The sequence below is a fragment of the Orbicella franksi genome, chromosome 4, assembly GCF_964199315.1.
Source record: "Orbicella franksi chromosome 4, jaOrbFran1.1, whole genome shotgun sequence".
Taxonomy (NCBI): domain Eukaryota; kingdom Metazoa; phylum Cnidaria; class Anthozoa; order Scleractinia; family Merulinidae; genus Orbicella; species Orbicella franksi.
This window is the reverse complement of record NC_138148.1, coordinates 33,780,524-33,800,736: the sequence shown is the minus strand read 5'-3', so window position 1 is coordinate 33,800,736 and position 20,213 is coordinate 33,780,524. Positions and strand designations below refer to the sequence as shown.

Sequence of the window (20,213 nt, the reverse complement as noted above, 5' to 3'; positions counted from 1 at the left end):
CGAAGGTCGCGTGCGTTTGTAGCTTTGTCATATCACAATTCCTATCAAAATTCCTAGTAATGATATTTTTTCCGCTTCTTTTGCTCCGAGAGAGTTGCAACTACTCGATACTGTTCCCATTTTAATTTCAGAGAATGATCAGCAAGTTCCAGTATATATCTGAATCGATTTCCCTTTAGTATGGGTAATTGTATGAATGCACAATGACTGATATTTGAACTCTCAAAATTGCACGAGTGTCTACAATGAAGTAATTTTATCTTTCAATGAAGTAGTCGTTCCTTTGAGTAAAGAAAAAAAAAAACTTATTTCTCAGAAGCCTTGTACTGCCGCATTTTCGTGTGCACTTTGGCACGCAAATTTCAAATAAATAGCGGCATAGACTGCTTCTTGATCCAGCTGAGTACTAACACGTATTACAAACGACAACCTTGAAAAATGCGCAAACCTTGAAAGATGCGCAAACCATGACGTAGCTCGTTTAATTCTTAATCCAGCTGAGTGAGAATCATGCCACCAATTCTTGGCAAGAGCCCAGACTTGGTGATCGTAACGAATTAAATAGGTCATATTCTCTTGGTCACACCCTTTGCCGGCCAGTGAGTGTCACTTCTCCCTGCACGTAAAGTTCCTCTGGCCAAATAGCAGTCAAAGCAGATACTAGACTAGCAGATATACTGACATGTAAAAAATTATTTTTAAACTCATGATCAGTAAATTAAGGAGGTAAGTTTTGCCCTGAGCCTCTCAAATCTCACATTTGGTCCAGGCCCAGTGTGTGACCAAGTGACGCGGGACTTTGTGTATTTCTGTTGATAGTGCTGTAAAACCTTTTTATGAAAAAGCCTCGTGATTAAGTAGGGAGGGGTGGGGGTATGGCTAGACCTTTTCTGTCGGCTTTCAAATAACTTGCGATCATACCCTCCCTCCCAAAATCTGATCCCGGGATCGCAGGGGTTCGATCCCCACTGTGTAACCATTCTTTCATGGAGGACGGCTGTAACACAGACTATATAGTGTAAAGTGGTCATGATTTCTTTAACGAAATTTTGACTTAAAGGCTCACGTATTCACAGGCTTGAGACGGACGAAAACTAGTTTTAAAGAGGCTGTCAAATTTATGTCCGCATCTGATCACGAGTTATTGACTATTTTTACATGTGACAGAACACCTCTACGGTCATGTGAAGTGATTTCAAGAGGGTTTAATCGCAGCACGGGTCAACCTGTGAGACAAGCACGAGGCAAACTTTGATCAAAGTCTGTTTTCGTTTTTCGCATGTTTTTGAAATTGAATCTTTCTTAATTTTTATGAAAAATACACATACTCAAATTTTCTTTTTTGGTGTGTATGGAAGAAAATCATTTCAAGAGTTTCCCCCCGGGGGATGGGGGGGGGGGAAGTGCTCCGATAAATTTCGGATAAGTGTGTACCGCGAAAGGTCTTTAAACCCTGACCCTATTTGGAATGAGACAAATGGAAATTGATACCCTACTAAAAGACACCCAATTCTAGGGGAAAATCGAGAAAAACAAAAACTAAGAACAACGTGAATGGGTCAACTTTATTTCGTCTCTGTACCTTTGGAAGTTTCGCATCAAGCATAGAATTTGTTTTCTCTTGACCTGGGCATTTCTGAAATGCAATTTTAGTTGATACAATTTAGATGCCCTATCTAAGGATCATGCCGGGGACACAATGCCAACAGGGGCAATATTGATACCCTGTCTACCTATGTAGCCCACATATGGGATTACCCCCGGGAGTTTTCCCGACAAGCAGGAAATATTTCAAATTGCAAAAATTGTCCGCTTGTCAGGCGTGCAGTTTTAACAACGACAGTTCACGACTTTTCAACAACTTTATTAAAACTGTTTTGTCTTTAGATGGGAACGGAAATCGATCTTGCATTACTATGCAATATATGACAGTGGAAGCGTGTCACGGAAAAAAGAAAAATTCCATAAACATGAGTTTGTATTTGCATGGATTACGCAGGAGGGTGTTACGTCTAAAAAGTTGTACTTTGATAAAAAAGTTATTTGCGGAATGATTAACATTGCTATCATTAGCGCAAACACGTATCGTAAACAGTCTTATATTCTTTTGTTTTCCATCTCATCCTGCAAATATTGAAGTTCAATTTACCATCAAGTACGGTAGAAAAGTTCAAAAAAGGAAATTATCTGCCGGAACGAAAAATTACAGTTATTAATGCCACGGATCACGAGAAGCGGAAGTGACGTATTATCAACAGGTGCGGTTGTTTTCGCTTTTGTTATCGATTACGCGAAACATGGGATAGTCATTTGCATTCATTTGCATTCGTCTTATCTTGAGAGTGAAGTTTGTCTGTAGGAAGTTATTAACGATTCTGACCTCACCGAAAAAAGGTAGAGTCCTTTTTGTTGCGTTTTAACAGGAAGAAAGATTGGTTTTTGCTCATATCTGGGCCACGAGTAAGCGTATTCTTTGAATTTTTACATTTCCCTTTGTGTTTGAAAGCGTGCTCTCTTTTGTCTCTCTCAAGGTTTCGTGTCTTCGCAATTTTTACTGGCTTTGTTTACGAAGAAGATATGGTGGAAAGTCAAAGGAGAAGGTGTATGGCTTGTTTAATATACTTTATCGTAGTTACTGGATTGCTGGTTTCGGCGAAGCCGTCTTTGGACACAAGTACAGACTCAAATACTAAACTAAACTGTGATTTTACAATGACTGATTCTTCAGGGGAAATTCTGAGTCCGAACTATCCCGCACAATATCCCGACAACAAAGAATGCACATGGAAGATACAGATGCCTCGGTCGCAAAAGATAGTTCTTGTTTTTGAAACTTTCAACTTAGATCGTTCACCTTCGAGTGATTTCGCCTGTGACAACGACTTTGTAGAGGTACATGATAACGAAGTAGGTCTTATTGGCAAATATTGCGCCGGGCATATCCCCCCGAGACAATTGACATCACGTAGCAATACGTTGAGTGTTGTTTTCAAGTCGGATAATCGGACAACGCTGGGATTCCACGGTAATTTTCGTGCAATTTATGCGTCTTGTGGCGGCTTTCTGACTGACACCACCGGTGACCTTTCAAGTCCCAGCTACCCAGCAAGTTTTCCGGCAGATATCCAATGTGTCTGGCAAATTCGTGTACCTCAGGACTATGTTATCGAGATTCGTTTTAATGACTTTAACATGGATGGAATGTATCCATGCAGTGTTGATTATGTCAAGCTGACGGATGGTTTTAACACCACTGCTACAGAATTAGGGCATTTCTGTGCTACCAGGCCTCCCAAAGAGACAGTCATTCGATCTACTGGTAACAAAATGTCCCTTGAATACAGATCCTACAAAGAGAGTAACTCAGCAGGTTTTAAGGCCCACTACACTCGTGTTCCTCACTGTAATGGGTTTTTGGAGAGTGACTATGGCAGATTTACCTCTCCGGGATACCCCGGCTCTTGCCAAATGGATAGAGAGTGTAACTGGCTTATAACAGTTACAGAGGGAAAGATAGTTTCGTTGATGTTTGAATTTTTCAAGGTTGATTCCACCACCTCTATTTTATCATCTTCGAGAGACTGTGGAGATGACTACGTAGAAGTGTTTGATAGGGCCAGCGAAAATGACCACTCTCTTGGAAAATTCTGTACTATTAACAACAAACCTGTGGGGATGTTGCACTCCAGTGGACGACAGATGCTTGTGAAGCTGCACACAAGCTTCGGAAATATGGGTGATGGATTCTTAGCTACTTACTATGGTATAGATCCAGATAACTACTTTGCAGATTGCGATGTGTTTGATCACCAGTTGTTTTTTACTTGCAATAGCGGTCAGAAAATCCAGTGCCAATGGAAATGTGATGGGACGAATGACTGTTTAGATGGATCCGATGAGAGAGATTGCGCATATACTCCTACTACTGCCAGCAAGAAGAGTAATGATGTGCGAAACTATGTCATAGTTATTCTTTCCATCACTGGTTCTGCTTTAGCCATTATTTGTATTGGCTTCATCATAGACCGACTGAGGAAGAAGAGAACATCACGTCCTAGGAGAAGGCGTAACCCAAGAAGATTGCGGCGTCCAAGACTCTCCGCAGCTGATGAAGCCCCCTTAACAGACGAGCCATCATCACCACCACCACCTTATGAACTTGCCAGTGACAGTGCATGTTTTGATGTCACTTTTATTCAACCACGTCTTGGATTCTTGCCATCTCCTAGTGGAGATACAACCCATCCAGGACAAGACAGCAGAGAGAACCAGCCTCACAATCAAGTGTCTGCAGACGGCACCCAAGAGGTCTCCACAGGTAATGTCAGAGCAGACGAAATCACTAGCAACAGTTTTCAAGCTGATGCACAAGAAATGCGTACTACGGGGGCAGGAGAAGGAGACGGAGGAAGCATCACTGGTAGTACTATTGTTAGCACTCTCTCTCCATCAGAGTCCATCAGCTCAATAAATGACACTGCTCCACTCATTCGAAGAACTGACAGTGTGATCGAACTTTAACAATATTGCAGTGTGGGCCTTGCAAACCACCTGGGTAGCAACATTTAAAAAATCTTAAATTGTGGTTGAGTCACTGATAGTATATGTTGTGGTTCAATTTCACCAATTGGTACAATGTGTTAGTTCCAGAAAATATCCATACCTCCCACATGGAGGGGATTTTTTTTCTAAGGATCCCCTCCCCCCATCCCTCTGGAAATTCCAATTAAGCTTCATAGATTTCTATAAAATGTTTGTTCATACAGTACCCCCCTCCCCCTTACCCTTAGGAAATTCCAATCTCTTCTGTAGGGGATTAGTATGAGTATTTTTTGGAACTGCACAATTTGGTATTTCCTTTCTTTCTTTAGTACAGTAATATATTATAATTAAACATACGAAAATTAATACGAAATTGTACCATAAGGCTAATATTGAACCACAACATATGTTATAAACTATTATAAGTCAGATAGGCACAAACTTGAACTGTACTTCTCTTAAATAAAGCTCCTACTGTTTTGGTAATAGAAACAAGAAAGAACATGTAGCAGCAAAATTGGTTGTTGAATGAAATGGCTCTGAATTTTGAAGTGGTTACTAAAGAATTATGGTTTTAAAAGATTCTTTGGTGAAGAAAAAATCTTTCAGGCTGCATTGTTATTACTATCAAGTGTCTTTGTTTGATTTGTTTTTTTTTCTGTCACAAAAAGTGAAAGCTGTTTCAGAGTGATATATAGACCATTGTTTTGAAACACACCAAGTCTTGACATATTGCAGTCATGTTCTGTTAATGTCAGGCTCCCAAAGAAGTACCATAAACGGTAAATAAATGTAGCTGGTTGACTCAATAGTTTCACATAAATGTTTGGTAGCGATGAAGCTGAATGTTTGACGTGTAAAAGTCAGCCATTAAAGCCAAATCACCATTTATCTTGATGCAGAAGTTCACTGTAAAGGCACAGTTTGTTGTCGAAACTGTTTCTCAATCACATCTTTTGTGGCTCACCAGTTACAACTTGCAGTATTGTGTATGATCCTTTAATGATAAGTATTTAATATTTACACTTTTTTGCCTTTTAAAGGCAGCTTGTAAATTGTTGCATGCTTTGAGATACAGATTTACGTGTCCTGGACATAAGTGCTTAATTTCATATCTTTCACATAGGATTGCATTATAAATTATTTGTATTAACAAGTTTGTAGTTCTGTTTTTAAGTGTAGGTTTTGTACGGTGTGCTTGGGTAACTTTGATCTGTATGTCAAGTTGCTCTCAATGGAGTTTTGCCTTTTTCCAAGCTAAACTTGATGTGTTTCTTTCACCACAACTTGTGAACAGCTATGTCCTATTTTTTCTTCCTGATGTGCAAAAATAGGAGACATCTGTTCACATGCCACATCTTGGCCAAGATATATTGATTTATTACATTGATTATAATCCCATTGAAAAAGGCAATACCCTGCTTGAATGAACATATTTCTCAACTTGAAGGAGCTCAGTCATGGTATTTCAAGTTTTTGTCCAGATATGAAATTACCTTTAAATCAAAGGAAACATTAAAATTATAGTAGTTTACTAAAGATGGAAAAACACCAAAGAGATAAGAAACCATAAAGAAACAAGGATGGTTAAGAATGGAGACGATTAACAAGGATTACAAACAACCTTGAACAATTTGGCTAAACTTTCTAAGATGCACAAACTGTGATGTAGCTTCTTTGAATGAGGTATGGCAGATTAAAGAGAGCTTCTCTACTTTACACAACATGTTAATTTTGAGTATAGAAATATGCAGTAGCTGTAGGGGCTAACTGTAAGATTATATACATTATTATTAATAGTTATTTGGTATTTATATTTTGAGGTTTTTCATCGGTCTTTGGAAATAAGATATGATTTTGATATTTATTGTATTTAATGGAAGTCAAGGGAGGCAAGGAGTTTTGGAAATATTTAAACAATTTCATATCTACTTTGTTTAATTTAATTCTCATATTATAATTGATATTACACTATTTCTCTCTTTTCACCTTCATCTTGGCTGTCAAGGTAGAGACACTTCTCTGTTTTTTTTTTTTTTGACAATTACAATGTAGAGAAATACTTGAATGTTGACGTCTGCGCACTCAAAGTTGTTACACTTATCTGCATTACTCCTTATTTTCCCAGGCTTTCATTTGTCTTCAGGAACAGTTTACAAACAGAGTTACTTTCTAGTTCAATTCTAGTTTACCTTGTAAAGGCTTACTGCATCTGTTAACTTGAAATATAATATTGTTAACAATGTAATATTTAAAATTTATTAATGTTTGCCATAAATTATGTGTGAGGTTCATTGGTTTAGTTTTATCACAAGTTAATATTTAAATACATTGTTTTGGTTTAAGAAAAACAAGTTCTTTAAAGTACTGTATTAAATGGTTGTGAAAAAATAATAAAAATGAATTTTCAAATTTCTTGTGGATAAGATTTGTGACATAGACAATCAACGGTGCTCACTTAATTATTTAATAGGCCATTTCCAAGTTGCTTTTTGGCTCTGTGTCAAAACGAGTCTTGGTGCAAAACCATTCATAAGAACATGCGTTCCCCCTAAAGGTTCATTTTCATGCAGATCAAACTTTTTTTCATAAGAAAGGTTTTGCAGGACTCAATTTAAAACAGAAGTGCAAGTTAACTTGGAAATGGCCTATTACAGAGGCAGCTTTGCTGAGTGCACTGGACTTGAAATCTTAAGTCCCAGGCAGAGATCCATACCAGTTTCCACCATTTTATGGAAATTGGTTGGATTTTTCAAAAATATGACTCACAAACCCAGGAAAGGCATCTTTAGGAGTTAAAATCAAAACATCTCCTGAGGAAGCATGGCACCAGACATCTCTAGAAACTTGCACCTTCAGCAGTCATTGTTTTGGGAATTGGACATCATTTAACCTAGATCCATGCGTTAGACCCATTGTTACTAGACGGCGTCAATTTTGAGTAGTCCAGAGCTCAACCCCTGGTTCATGCTTGTGCATAGCTAATTGGATTACCTCTTGCCAGTTAAGTTTTTAATCAAGACATGTTACACTACATTGTGGCATTCATCTACAATATTTCAGCATTAATTGCATTAGCGCTGAACAGTTCAGTCTTTTGTTTTTCATTTGTTCATTTATCAAATAACAGGAACCACAAGGTGTGATAACTTGTGGCATTTAGTTAGCAATAACTTTGTGTGATTGAGTTAAGACAGATGTTACTGTTTGGATCTTTCCCTGTGTCCATGAGATTTTTGTGAGATTCTTCAATGCTGATGTCATTCAAATCCACGACATTTTATGGATCTCTGTAAAGCAACAACATCAGTAAAGAAATTTTCAGATTGAATCTCTGACATCTCTTGGGCGGAGGAAAAATTGGACACACAAGTAGTGATGTTAAAAAAGAAAAACAAAGCTGTCAAATAGTGAGAATTTACCACACTTAACAACTCAATCATTGTTGATATGTATAATTTATTTATTTATTTACAAAACAGCTTTTCAAGTGTCCCCATGGAAGAGCTAAGGACTCCCAGTCATTTTGTCATTTAATCAAAAACCCCAATCCCAGTCAATTTCTTGCTCCTTTACAGTTACAGTACAACACTGTATCACATCTCCTTCTTGTATGTCAGTGAATTTCTCAAATGATAGGCCGCATTCTGTTTCCCTCTTTGCTTGACTTATGTCATCTACACCGCGTTTCATGGTAGCCAATTTTCCTGTTACAGAGAAAAACATTATAGTTAAAATATCTAGCACGCCAAAAGATAGTATAAATGTTGCAGAGAGGTAATCTCCTAAGGGAATCCCCTAAAATATGAATCCAAGGACACGCATTGTCCTACTAAGAGCCACTGTAAATGTGCACCCAAAGGGCACATGGCAAGGTTGTGGTCTAAGAAAAATTATGACAAGCCCAAAGGTTCCCAACCATGAAATCCTAGATGCCCAGCACTTAGGTTTACATGTACATGAAAAAAGTAAGTTTTTCCAGTTGCCCAAAGGTAAAAGTTAGTTGCTTGTGGTAGTAGGGTGCTTCTAGAGCACAGCCCTGCATGGTTACTTGACTCTGTACATTGACCTCAAATGTTTTGCCACAACGAGGGGCTTTCCAAGATGTGGGTCTGTGTCACTGTGAGCCCCCCCCCCCCCCACCCCTCCTGAGAAGTGGACCCTGGGGTATGTATTCCTCCAGAAGACCAGCTGAGATGCAGACTCAAGGGTACATGAATGTGCACTACAAAAGACCTCCTGAGATTTCCATCCAAGGGTTTGGATCTCTGGAAATTAGACCAAAGGGTAAATTCTACTTGCACTGTTCAAGCAGATTTCAAATGTTCCCACACTACCACTAACATCTCCATAAATCACATTTCACATTCCACACATACCAACAAAGCTCACCTTCAAATATGATGCTTTTATTCCTTAGAATTTTGTACAAAGTTTTACCACGTACAAGTGTTCCTGTCATCACACGACAGCCGGCCACTGTTGCCTTACGTGAACCAGTCAACTTAAAAACTTTAAGGACTGCTGCCTCACCATTTACAGATTCTTCATGCAAAGGGGGCAGTTTTTTTGAAATTTCATCCTGCCAGCATGGGATACAAATAAATTAATATCATTAATATTTGAACAAGATGGAACAAAATGTACCATAAATCCTTGAATTAATGTCCAGGACGCTTATTTCAAATTCAGGAGAAGACGGGGGGTCTGAGGTAGGCCCTTAATCAAAGGGTGAGGGGAGTACTTATGTAATTTTTCTCAAATTGTTGTCAGATATGACCACTTTTTTGTAATAAATGTTCATGTCAGTCCCTCAGTAGTTTATCTGGTCTAGGCCTACTGCTCAAGGTTGGTTGGGCCTTAGGCAATGAATCAGCAGATCTTCACTACCATCCATTGTGATGGTCAATGCACAGTGCTTGAACAAGTCGATAATCTCTTGCTCGTGATTAAAGACAACCAATACTATACATCCTTTGTTGTCTCAGTACTCTTCCATAAACCAGGGGGAGGGTAGAGAGTGCTTATTTGAGGGGAGTGGAGTGGAGTGGACTGGGGATCAGATATCCAAACACCATCACAGTCATGATTTCCTTTGTTTAAACTTAATGAATTATTAAATAAATGAGTTTGAGAAGAGGACTAGAACTTCTGACAGAATTTACAAACCTTGATGTTTTCTAACAGCTTGTAAATGATCTTGTGCTGTTTAATCGAGATACCGAGTCGTTTTGCTAATGATTGTACTTGGTTTGAAATCTTCACATTAAAGCAAAACACAAGGCCTAAAAGTTCATAAAAAAGATCAGGAAAGTTAGATGTTAATTATTTTCAGGAGATGTACATGCAGTGCTGTACTTTGCCTTTAAGCTTGAAAGCAGTACTTTAATTTATAGGTGCTTTTTGTTGAGCTGTAAAATGTGGTTCAAAGTGTTAAGTCCATAGATGAAACACATTTTGCTGAGTGTGTAACCATTCAAGTTAATTTGTATTTTGCCTGGCATTGTTTACTTTGTCATACATAACAAGATAGTTCTAAGTTCTAAGTCGGTGAATAAAACCTTTGTTTACATTGGCATTTTAAACACATTAGTTGATTCTCTTTATAAACATCTCCACCCCCTGGAAGATCTCATAGTGCTAGCAACCAATGTGTTGTAATGCATTTTGATCATGTGTACTAAAGGTATCTGCAGTCAAGTGTCGATCGATATCCTTAATCGGTTCCTTTATTGACATGCCATTGAAACCTCTGTTGACACTTGATCAACACAATCAACATCTTGGTCAAAAGTCAGTCGAGAGTTGACTAATTTTTGTAGACATGCCATTGAGTGTCGATCAATACATATGAGTTGGCTGACTATCGACCAACAGTTGATTGAGTGTCAATCAGTGGTTGATCAAGATGTTGATTGAATGTTGACTGAGTATCAATTGAGATGTCCATCGAGTATTAACTGAGTGTTGATCAAGGGTCGATTGAGGGTATCAATCAACACTTGACCGTGGAGGTCCTTTGTTGTACACATGATCCATACATTCTAAACAGTTTTTCTGTTGTTATTGGTTTGTGAAAGTTAAAATTCCACAGCTTAAAAACTTACCCTTGAAAGTTTGTGCAAGCCTGATGTCATTTTCATTGACAGCTCCTACTTTGCTAGACAGCACATTCAACTTAATCTTCTTTGATTTGTATGTTGCTATGGCATCATTGATGGCTTCTATTGAGCCATCAACATCACCTAAATGGCCAAGAAAGAACAATGCCTCACATCATAATACCTGTAATGTTCAGAACATTATGACCCTTTAGCATGTTACTTAAAGATAAGGAAACTCTTTTCTTGCTACTTCATAACAATTCACTACTTTAAAAGCAGGGGCTCTTAGTGGCAGCTAAAATGTGTACTGTAATGGCCTGATTCATCTTGAGATAACAGTACTCTTTTGCAGTTTCAGCTAGGTTTAAAGACTTTTATCAACTGGAAGGATTTCTTGTATCTGTGTCAAGCATGATATACCCCACCCAGGGAAAGGCACATCATACATTTTTGGTTTCAGTTGTGCAACCCCTAAGTACAACTTGTTTAGATGCAATAAAATGTGCAAGACACTATTTTTGTAGATTTTAGAGAACTGAAATAAAGCACAACATTAGTCTGATTGATAATATCCATGCCTAGCAAAGATGCACATATGGGTTCCTGATACAAAACGTGCTGAGTAAAAAATACAAGCTGACTGGGAGAACGCTAGAGACTGTGTGTCCAGTGTTTGTACTGTTCTTTTTCTTCTTGTTATTAATTTAAATTAGCTGGTCTTGCACGAACCTTTAATTATGATATTTAACTTGTCTGTGCTATCGTAATCACTATTAGGTGCTTTGGGGGCAGGCTCTCTCTTGTATGTAAGCTGTACATCCAGTAAAATGTTGTGTACATCTTCTGAGGACATCTTTTTTTCACGGTACACTGCCTGTTCCTTGCTCACAGCATCATGAGCTTCTTGCTGTAAGAGTTATTTCACACAAAAAATAAGTTCAGCACCAACTGTGGGGAGAACAGTGCGAGAAAGAGACAGAGAGAGAAAAATGAATTCACTACTTTTAGACAGTTAAAACAGTTTACATGTGGGCTGTTCCGTATTGGTCAAAATAAAGATACAAGAAAGCGATAAATCTTCTCACAAGTAATTTGTTACATCGATTAGAGTTAATAGATTTTAAATACGGTTCTCCAAAACAAATATTATTATTAATAGTTATCATTTTGGCTCAGCTTATTTGAATGACTGAATCATTGACAGAATGAATTTCTTTGGCAGTTACCTCTGATTTGACTTCAACAACTTCATCCCCTGCCGAGGGTAGCTTCCTCCATCCTGTTACTTCCACTGGGGTAGAAGGTGTGGCCTCTGATACAACATTGCCTCGGTCATCAAGCATCAAGCGAACCTATATACAGGTGCACAACAAAGAACTGCTGATTTCATGGAACAAAACAAAATTGAAAAACAGCACCTACCTCTGATCAACTGAAAATCAAACCAACTTTACACTAAGAGTGTAAATTTTGTCATACCAATAACAGATTTCCAATGTTGTGATCACAGGCACTTTAACTGGAATTTAAAATCTTAATGTTGCTGGAGAGCAATGTAGGCAAAAATTGTCATCATGGGTACCATAATAAAATAATTCAGATAGACCCAATAGACCCACATGACACTGACTATTTTGTGATCATTACTTCACTAAACTCCACATACTGTAGAGGGGTCTGGGTTCTTGGTTCATCCTCTGAATCACTCTCAAAGTGCCTCACAGTCATCCGATAAATGAAAATTCCTAGGTGGAGTCTCTGTGGACTGGTATCCCATCCAGCAGAAGTAGCAATACTCTCTGAGACACTTCATGCTATGGAAACCTGAGTTATGTAGAGCCCAAAAAGTCACCAGCTAGGCTAGTTGGTAGCCAAACTTTGGCACATTGCCTTGGAGTCCAGGCAAAAAGACAGTTTTGAACCACTTGTCATACCTGAGGCAATGGTCAGGAGTACTCTCAACTGACAAACCATAAATTAACAGCAATTTCATTAAGGATAGAAACATCAATAAATGTTTAATAAACAATGTTTACCTTTGCAAATGCCTGATTAGAAACAATTATGCTGCTTTTCTTCAATGTTCCACTCTTAACAAGGACTGTTGCAATGGAACTAAAAGAAAAGAAACTTTATTTACATCAAGACTCTGGACAGAAATGGCCAGATGAGATCCCTTCACATCACAAAGCAGAAAACAGTGCTTACCCTTTCCCTTTGTCTTTTCGTGACTCCAAGACAATCCCTTCCACAGGACAGTTTCTGTTGGCCTTGAGATCATGCAGCTCTGCAAGGGTTGTGATTGCCTCTAAGAGTGCGTCAAAGTTGGTTCCCTTTTAGATATAACAGAAATTATGTTAGCAATGAAAATAATCTCCTTAATTATTAATAAATTAATTTATTAAATATTGTCACACTTTATTTTGGGGTTTGAGGAGATTTGCTGTCAGTTTGATGTGAGGCCTGATTGTGATCCAAAGTTAAGACTAATAAAATTATGATACTATTAATAGCAATTGCATGTTTTGACAAAGCCAAATACCAATTGAATTATATATTAAAAGTACTTTGAACATAATGCTAGATATTTTCCTTCACAGAAATGTTAAGGGGGGTCATGTACCAACTCTTGCTTTCCTTTTCAAGACGTACAAATCATTTTAATTTTTAAGTTGCTGGTGTCTTGAAGAAATATCATGTTACATTACATGTCCAGCCCATTATCCCCAGGGGGTTATTGCAGAAAGCAAACCGCAGTATGTTATGTAGTAACAAACATAGATTTAAACATGTCAATTTTATGAAACTGTACAATTTTGTTATGAAAACCAGGCCTACACTCATCTGTTAGTGGTAAAAAAATAATCTGCTCATCTGTACATTTAATGCAGAAATTTCTACTGCTTGGACATCTCCACCAAACTCCTCAAGCTGCACTCCATGCTGAAGAAGCTGTTGTTTGGCTTGTTCCTGCATAGAACAATACACTCAGTTAGTGGATATCGTGTAAGGATTTGAAGAAAAAATTCATCATGGCAGTTATACACACAATTTATGCAGCACTGAAATAAGAGCTTGAAAAAAAATTCAGTCTTGAAGAGGATTTAATAAGCATATTGTTACTTCAGTCTGTTACAGAGGCAGGATAGAGGCAGGATAGGTACTGGGTTCAAACACTCATCTTTGCCCCTGTATTAGAGCTTAGCTTAGTTTGAGCGAGTCTCATACAGTAACACAGGCCCAAAGCTACACTTTATGAACAGCCAACTAGTCACCTGCCTGCCAGTGGGGATTCCCCACCACATTTAACAGGAATGTTTCCTTTATTTGTCTCGTATAACTCCCACCCAGCATTAAGTTATTAATAATAAATCAATAAATGATTCAAACCTTTAATTAATGATTCAAATATGAACCAACATACCACATTTACTTTCGGCTTGTCAACTTTATTAATAGCCACAATTATGGGAACTGTAAGCACAAGATTGACACACTTCTTGAACATTGTGCACCAATCATAGAATGCAACATATTTTAACAAGTTGGGTTGTGTCAAAAAATCTGACTCATGGACTCTTAAATGCTTAGAGTCTGAAAACATGGAGTGCCTACAGTAGTATTAAACAGTTTGACCTGAAACAAGGGGTACTGCAGTTTATATGATTGTACTTTACAGTACTCTCCAGTAGGTGCCTCTCTGTCCCCCCCCCCCCCCCCCCAACTCCCAACACCTGCCCCAGTAATTTTCACCACCGTGCAGCTGGCTACTTTTCACCAGATGCCATATGCTGTGCCATTTGTAAAGATGCTTTTAATTATGCACTCTCACAGTATTGCTCTTCATCAAGGCATCTTGTTAGGAATTGATAAAGGGTAAGTAAGGGAAACCTGGCAAAATTAAGATCTTGTGGATAACTTGCCATGTTATATCATGAAGGGAGTAACTAATACTGCAGTGGTTGATTCATGTTACAAAAACTGGGAAAAGTTTCAGCTACTTTCCATGGCTTCATACCTCTTGCTCTTGTAGCATGCTTTATTGACTCAATTGTTTGCTGCTTAACACCATCATCTGCTGCTACAACTAGTACAACAATATCTGTCATGTTAGCTCCCCTTGCTCGCATTGTTTCAAATGCGGCATGACCAGGAGTGTCAATAAATGTTATGGTCTTATCAGCTCCAGGTACATGAACTGCAAAGAAAAACAAAACTGTACATGAGCCTTATGCTGCACTCACAAAGGAGCGAAGCAGATGAGTGAGTGGGTAAGTACATGAGCAAAAGTCTTTCTTGAACAAGAAATGTAGTGAAACAAATTTTAAAAGATTTTTTCGTGGGTAATAGCTTCTGCAAGAATTTTTTTAACAATGACCAAAAATAGGACATGGGTAGAAGAAATACCTGCTCTGTTTTTTTTTCCTCATGGCTCCCCTTGCACAATGGTTTTTCAACAGTTTTTGCTGTGCAAAATGAGGATCCATCCCTTAATACCTTGTACTAACGTGTAGTACATGTAACTTCACAATGGAGTGTTACTCTTTTCTTAACACTTTATCCCCCTTGACACTAAGCTAACAAATAACTTTTATTGATCTACTATCATGTTAAATTTTTTATCCACCTGAAAAGGCACCAATATGTTGCGTTATGCCACCAGCCTCTCCCGCAGCTACAGAAGTCCTTCTCAGGGTGTCCAAGAGTGTGGTTTTTCCATGATCAACATGACCCATGATTGTCACTACTGGTGGTCTCGGTAAAAGGGAAAATCTAGCAAAAGGCAAACAGATATTATTTTATTATATTCATACATGTATACACATGACTGTGTTACTGAACTAGTATGAGGACTGTAATGGAGAAAATTAATATTGGTTGACTTCCTTTTTTGCAGGTTTATAGACCGAGCCACGCACCCCTTTCATCGCTAACTTATAACTAATTAAAGCATTACTAACCTTGCTGTTTCTTTGATATCTGAGTGAATGGGGGTCAATTTATGTTCCAACACCAACAGCTCTGCTAGGTCAGGTGAAAGCACTGTAAAATATCACAGAAACATCATCATTGTTTACACTGAGTACATTGCTTGGTCATGCATATGCCTTGGATGTCTCACCGTGCAAACTTGTAAACTTAGATCCACTCAGAAAGGTAAAGATAAAAAGATAGAAAAGTAAAGATAGATAGATGAAGCTGGGTGAGATTGGATGAATCATCAAATGGACAAAGGAGTTAAATGTTATTAATAAATGGTTCAAGACAAGTACCATACACAACATATGGCAGGTCTGAAGATAAATATGCACAGACTTTGTTTTCCTGATGAAGAATATTCTTTTACACTCTGCTATCTTGTTGCTGATGCTAAGTATTGCATGTGTGTGTGTGTTACGACAGCATAGCAGGTGCCCCAGTACTGTAGAAAAAGAACTCAACACCATTTCACAAAGAACACATTATACCTGTGAACAAACCGTGTGGTAAATCCTCTCCAAGGTCACTCAGCATATCAGCTAAAGCACCTGTTGTTAAAATTGGATTACATATTTTTAATAAAAATCACCATCCACAATACACTACAGAATTTTTTTAAAATTAATACACTACTGGCAAATGTTTTAAACTTACTACTACACAAATAGAATTATGTTGCATTACAGTTGTATAGTTAAAAAAAAATAATTTCATTGATTTATTATTACAGGGTATCTGACAGGATGCAGTGGTGTGGATCTGCATAATTTGCTAACATCTGACTCCACATCATCAGGGAGCTTTTTCCCAAATAAAACAGAAAAAGTGTTTCATGTTAGCAATAACGCAGCTGCTTAACATCCACACAAGTGAAAATTATGAAGAGTAATTATGTTGAAATAGTTTTTCTCCTAAACTAGCGACAAAAACATGCCATTTTGTTTGTGACAAATTTTTAACCTCCAGGTGTTCCAACCAACTTAAGGCGAAGAGCCTGGAAACTAGTTTTTCACCGACGAATGTAATACCTGGGGCCTGGTTACCAAGTTACAGATGTTCCAAAAACGCAACAACGAATTCTCTATGCAAAATTAGATGTTAAATAAGTATATTCTATTAAAGAGCTTAAACTTTGGGTAAGACTTTGGGAAGTGCTTTTCATTTCACTGTTGTTCAGTACATTGGAAAGGCTTTGTTATAAATTTTGTTAACTGCTGAAATTTCCACCTACTCCAGTGTGTTTTCCGCATGATCAATGCAATTTTCCGCATAATTTGTTATCCTTTCCCACACCCTGTCAGATGGCATCTATTAAATGTTCTCATTACCAGCTTAAAAATTAAAAGTAGATTAAAGAAGGTCATTCTCTAAACTTGAAAATCTCAAAAAAGAACTTGTAATTCTAGGGAACAGTCAATACAAATTTTGAACGTTATCACAACTACTCATTAACCAAGAGTGAGGTCTTCACAGGAAAATCTCAAACAGAGACCTCGCTGTATTGACTGAGCAAGACTGAGGTATGAGATTTTCCCATAAAGACTGAATGTTTGAGGTTAATAAGTAGTTTACTATTATGCTTTTTTACTTTGTTTAAATACATGCCCATAATCGGTTTGTGGTTATTACATAACAGTAAATTGATGCTCTAGAGCAAGCTAGTCAGAGTGCACGTTACATCAGCCACAAACACAAGCCATTGTAATAATGTGTCTTAATCCTGAGTTAAAAGAGGCTGTTAGTTAAATACTAACCTGGATCAACATTCATCTCTGAAGCAAGCTGCCTGATGGTCATGTCTGGTCTAATGACGATTGACATCTTGTAAAATAAATGCAAAAACAAACAAACAAACAAACAAACAAAACAAATGAGGTCTAAATTTATTTTCAAAGTGAATAATAGATCAATACCAGGTAGACTGTTTACAAATTGTGAGGTCAGTGAAAGTTAACTGATCAGAGTTGAACCTCTCTGTAACAGCCACCCGGGGACAGAGTTTACTGGCCATTGTGGAAAGGTGGCCATTGCAGGTAGATGGTTGTTCGTAGAGGTTAGATTGAACTAAATTAAATTAAAATCATCTTGTTACTGCATCATGCCTCAATTTACAACTTACTTCACACATTTAAAAAGCAGTACGATTCAGAACAATCTGACTCACATTTTACCATCTAATTACATATAATCTGTTCTTGATTGAACTTGGCAACACACCAGGTACTTTAACTACCTCAAAGATGTACTTCTGAAATGAGCATTCAACTACATACTACATACCTTTGATTCCAGACTTGATGACAAAGTATGCCGCCATCTCAACTCTACTACTCTTCTAGTATAGCCAAAGAACTGTTGAGAAAAACAAATCAGAGACTGTGTGAACACTGTAAATGCTGGACAGAGTTTTTTCTCGGTTCTTTTCTTTTCTTTTCTTGGGAGCCCTGTACTTTCTTAGTGTAAAGGACGTTAGTTAAACCTATTTAGGAAATGGTTGGGGCTTTTTGTTTAGAAGCAGAAAGAGATTTTCCATCTTCCTGTGAGAACATGACAGCACCAAGTCACTACCTTATTACAAATTTCACATTTTCAGTTATCAAAAGAATTTCAATTATAGGAGTAGTTTCACACTGTCAATTTTATTATTTGCACAATTTCTGGTAGTTCTGTCTCAGATTATTTCATAAACTCAGTTTAGCTGCTTTCTATGTGGAGGATGGTGTTTTATTTCTCAATTTTTCAATTTTAAGCAGCTGCTTTTTCTTGTCCCAACATGCTCACTGTCTTGACTTATGGAGGGTTGAACTGCATCAATTGAGCATACTTACCTTAAGTTTCATTACAGAGTCCTCATGTTTGAAATTTCTCCCAATGAATTTCCATGCACTAGTAATTGGTCTTGAGTAATACACAGAGTATCCACGGCAAAAGCAGTGGACAATCTAAAGCATAGCATAACACTTTATCACGTTTTGATAGTTGTAGTTAGCTTTGAAGTTGGTCAGTATAAAATGTAGACTACGGACAGCAGCCTGAAGACTGTGGACCGAGGGTAGAATTGCATTGGGAGTTAACAGTTACTGTAAACAGGCCAACCAGAGCATTATTTAGGCTAACCCGAGTGATATTTAGGCTAACCCAAGTGATATTTAGGCTAACCCAAGTGATATTTAGGCTAACTGGAGTGATACTCAGTCTAACTGGAGTGATATTCAGGCTGATCAGAGTGCACACTTTCACTGCAATTAGCTTGAATAATCCTGTTTATCATGGAAATAACTTGATGTATATCTAAAAGGTCTTTAGTCTACGGTCTGCATTTACACTGACCACTTTGGAATAATTACAAAGCTAGAGGGATATGCTGCAATTCAAGACCATTACAACAATTAAGGTACCATAGTGTTTACAAAGGTTGAATGAAAAAAAGAAGTTCCAGGGAGGTAATGTGTTGCTGAAAATTTTTGAAAGAAAGTATAAACCCAACCTGGAATTTCCAGAGGGGTGTGGGTGGGCGTAAAGCTAAGAAACTTTTGGTGGAAATGACCACAGTATTTTCTGGTACAACAGAATAACAGGTCGGGATAGATATATATCATCGAACCTACACTAACAGCTACCTCTCTACAACGGCCACTTTTTTTGGTCCTGGTGAACAGTCAATATATTCAATCTTGTGTTAACCTCTCTACAATGGCTACCTCTCTATAAGGGCAACGGCCACTACAATTCGTCCCAACTACCAAAATAACCTTCCAACAATTGCCAGATAATCAACCACCGACAAAACGTGTATACAAAATCCCATTTCTTTACTGCAAAAGGTCACCAGACTTGATTTGTACCACATGTCATTGGTCTCTGTTTCTCTTAAGTTTCTGTTTTATTGATATATTTTGATTTATATATGCTAAAATATGCATTTTTAAAAATCGAAAAAATGTTGCACCCAAAAAATCCGATGTCACATGACACCCCTACCCCCATAACAGCTACCTCTCTGCAAAGGTCACTTTCTTCTGTCCCCAAGGTGATTGTTGTGGAAAGGTTCAACTGTATAGTATTACCAAAGCAGAATCAAGTTCTACGCTTACCCGTTCGCAGCGTCTGCACAAATGACCCAGGAATAATTCAAAGTAAATAACAGGAACAGAATCTGAGCTACTTTAATAATATTAAATAAATTTGGGATTGAGATGCTAATTCAGTAAATATAAAGGAAGTTTTCCAATTTTACTCTGAAGCATAGCCCTTAGTCAGTTACAGTTTACAAGTAAGCTTATAAGCGCAATATGAGATGGGCTTACATAAGCTTAATACATGACTGTATACTGTAGTAATTGCATGCATCCAGCTTTAACAGTTGTTTACTTTGCAATAGCTTGTTGCAAACCGTAAATGAAGAGTTCCTCAACGGCTCAGCCCTCATCCTAAATGCTTTCTTACCTGAGGTTTTACCTTGACTCTCAGCAATCTACTCATTTCAATAAGGCTTTCCATCCCCATCCTCCATGATTCATCGGCAGAGAGGACACAACAGCCTGCAACATTACAGCGGTGTTTTTGTTCTCGTCATGTCCCGTTACA

General features: G+C 37.8%; 2 protein-coding genes across 2 annotated transcripts; one reads left to right on the top strand and one right to left on the bottom strand.

Moving 5' to 3' along the window:
- Window positions 1-2,153: 2,153 nt before the first annotated feature.
- LOC145484176 (CUB domain-containing protein 2-like) lies at window positions 2,154-7,894 on the top strand. Its single transcript, XM_081462806.1, has 2 exons — window positions 2,154-2,394; window positions 2,532-7,894. The coding sequence occupies exon 2, from the start codon at window positions 2,578-2,580 to the stop codon at window positions 4,519-4,521; it is 1,944 nt and encodes a 647-aa protein (XP_081318932.1). The 5' UTR covers window positions 2,154-2,394; window positions 2,532-2,577; the 3' UTR covers window positions 4,522-7,894.
- Window positions 7,895-7,981: 87 nt separating this feature from the next.
- Window positions 7,982-20,139, bottom strand: LOC145484174 (translation initiation factor IF-2, mitochondrial-like). The gene is made up of 18 exons (XM_081462802.1): window positions 20,073-20,139; window positions 18,455-18,568; window positions 17,907-17,978; window positions 17,381-17,447; window positions 16,115-16,174; window positions 15,608-15,689; window positions 15,274-15,419; window positions 14,665-14,844; window positions 14,071-14,120; window positions 13,527-13,616; window positions 12,855-12,979; window positions 12,683-12,761; window positions 11,873-11,998; window positions 11,376-11,553; window positions 10,650-10,787; window positions 9,712-9,827; window positions 8,935-9,124; window positions 7,982-8,249 (listed from the first exon to the last, which is right to left on the bottom strand). The coding sequence occupies exons 1-18, from the start codon at window positions 20,130-20,132 to the stop codon at window positions 8,080-8,082; spliced, it is 2,043 nt and encodes a 680-aa protein (XP_081318928.1). The 5' UTR covers window positions 20,133-20,139; the 3' UTR covers window positions 7,982-8,079.
- Window positions 20,140-20,213: the final 74 nt, after the last annotated feature.

Coding starts and splice junctions, on each gene's coding strand:
- LOC145484174 (XM_081462802.1), bottom strand. CDS start 20,132: ATGGGGATGGAAAGCCTTATTGAAATGAGTAGATTGCTGAGAGTCAAG. Junction 17,979..18,454: donor ACTCTGTAATGAAACTTAAG/GTAAGTATGCTC, acceptor TTTTCTCAACAG/TTCTTTGGCTATACTAGAAG. Junction 14,121..14,664: donor GCATGCTACAAGAGCAAGAG/GTATGAAGCCAT, acceptor TTGTGCTTACAG/TTCCCATAATTGTGGCTATT.
- LOC145484176 (XM_081462806.1), top strand. CDS start 2,578: ATGGTGGAAAGTCAAAGGAGAAGGTGTATGGCTTGTTTAATATACTTT.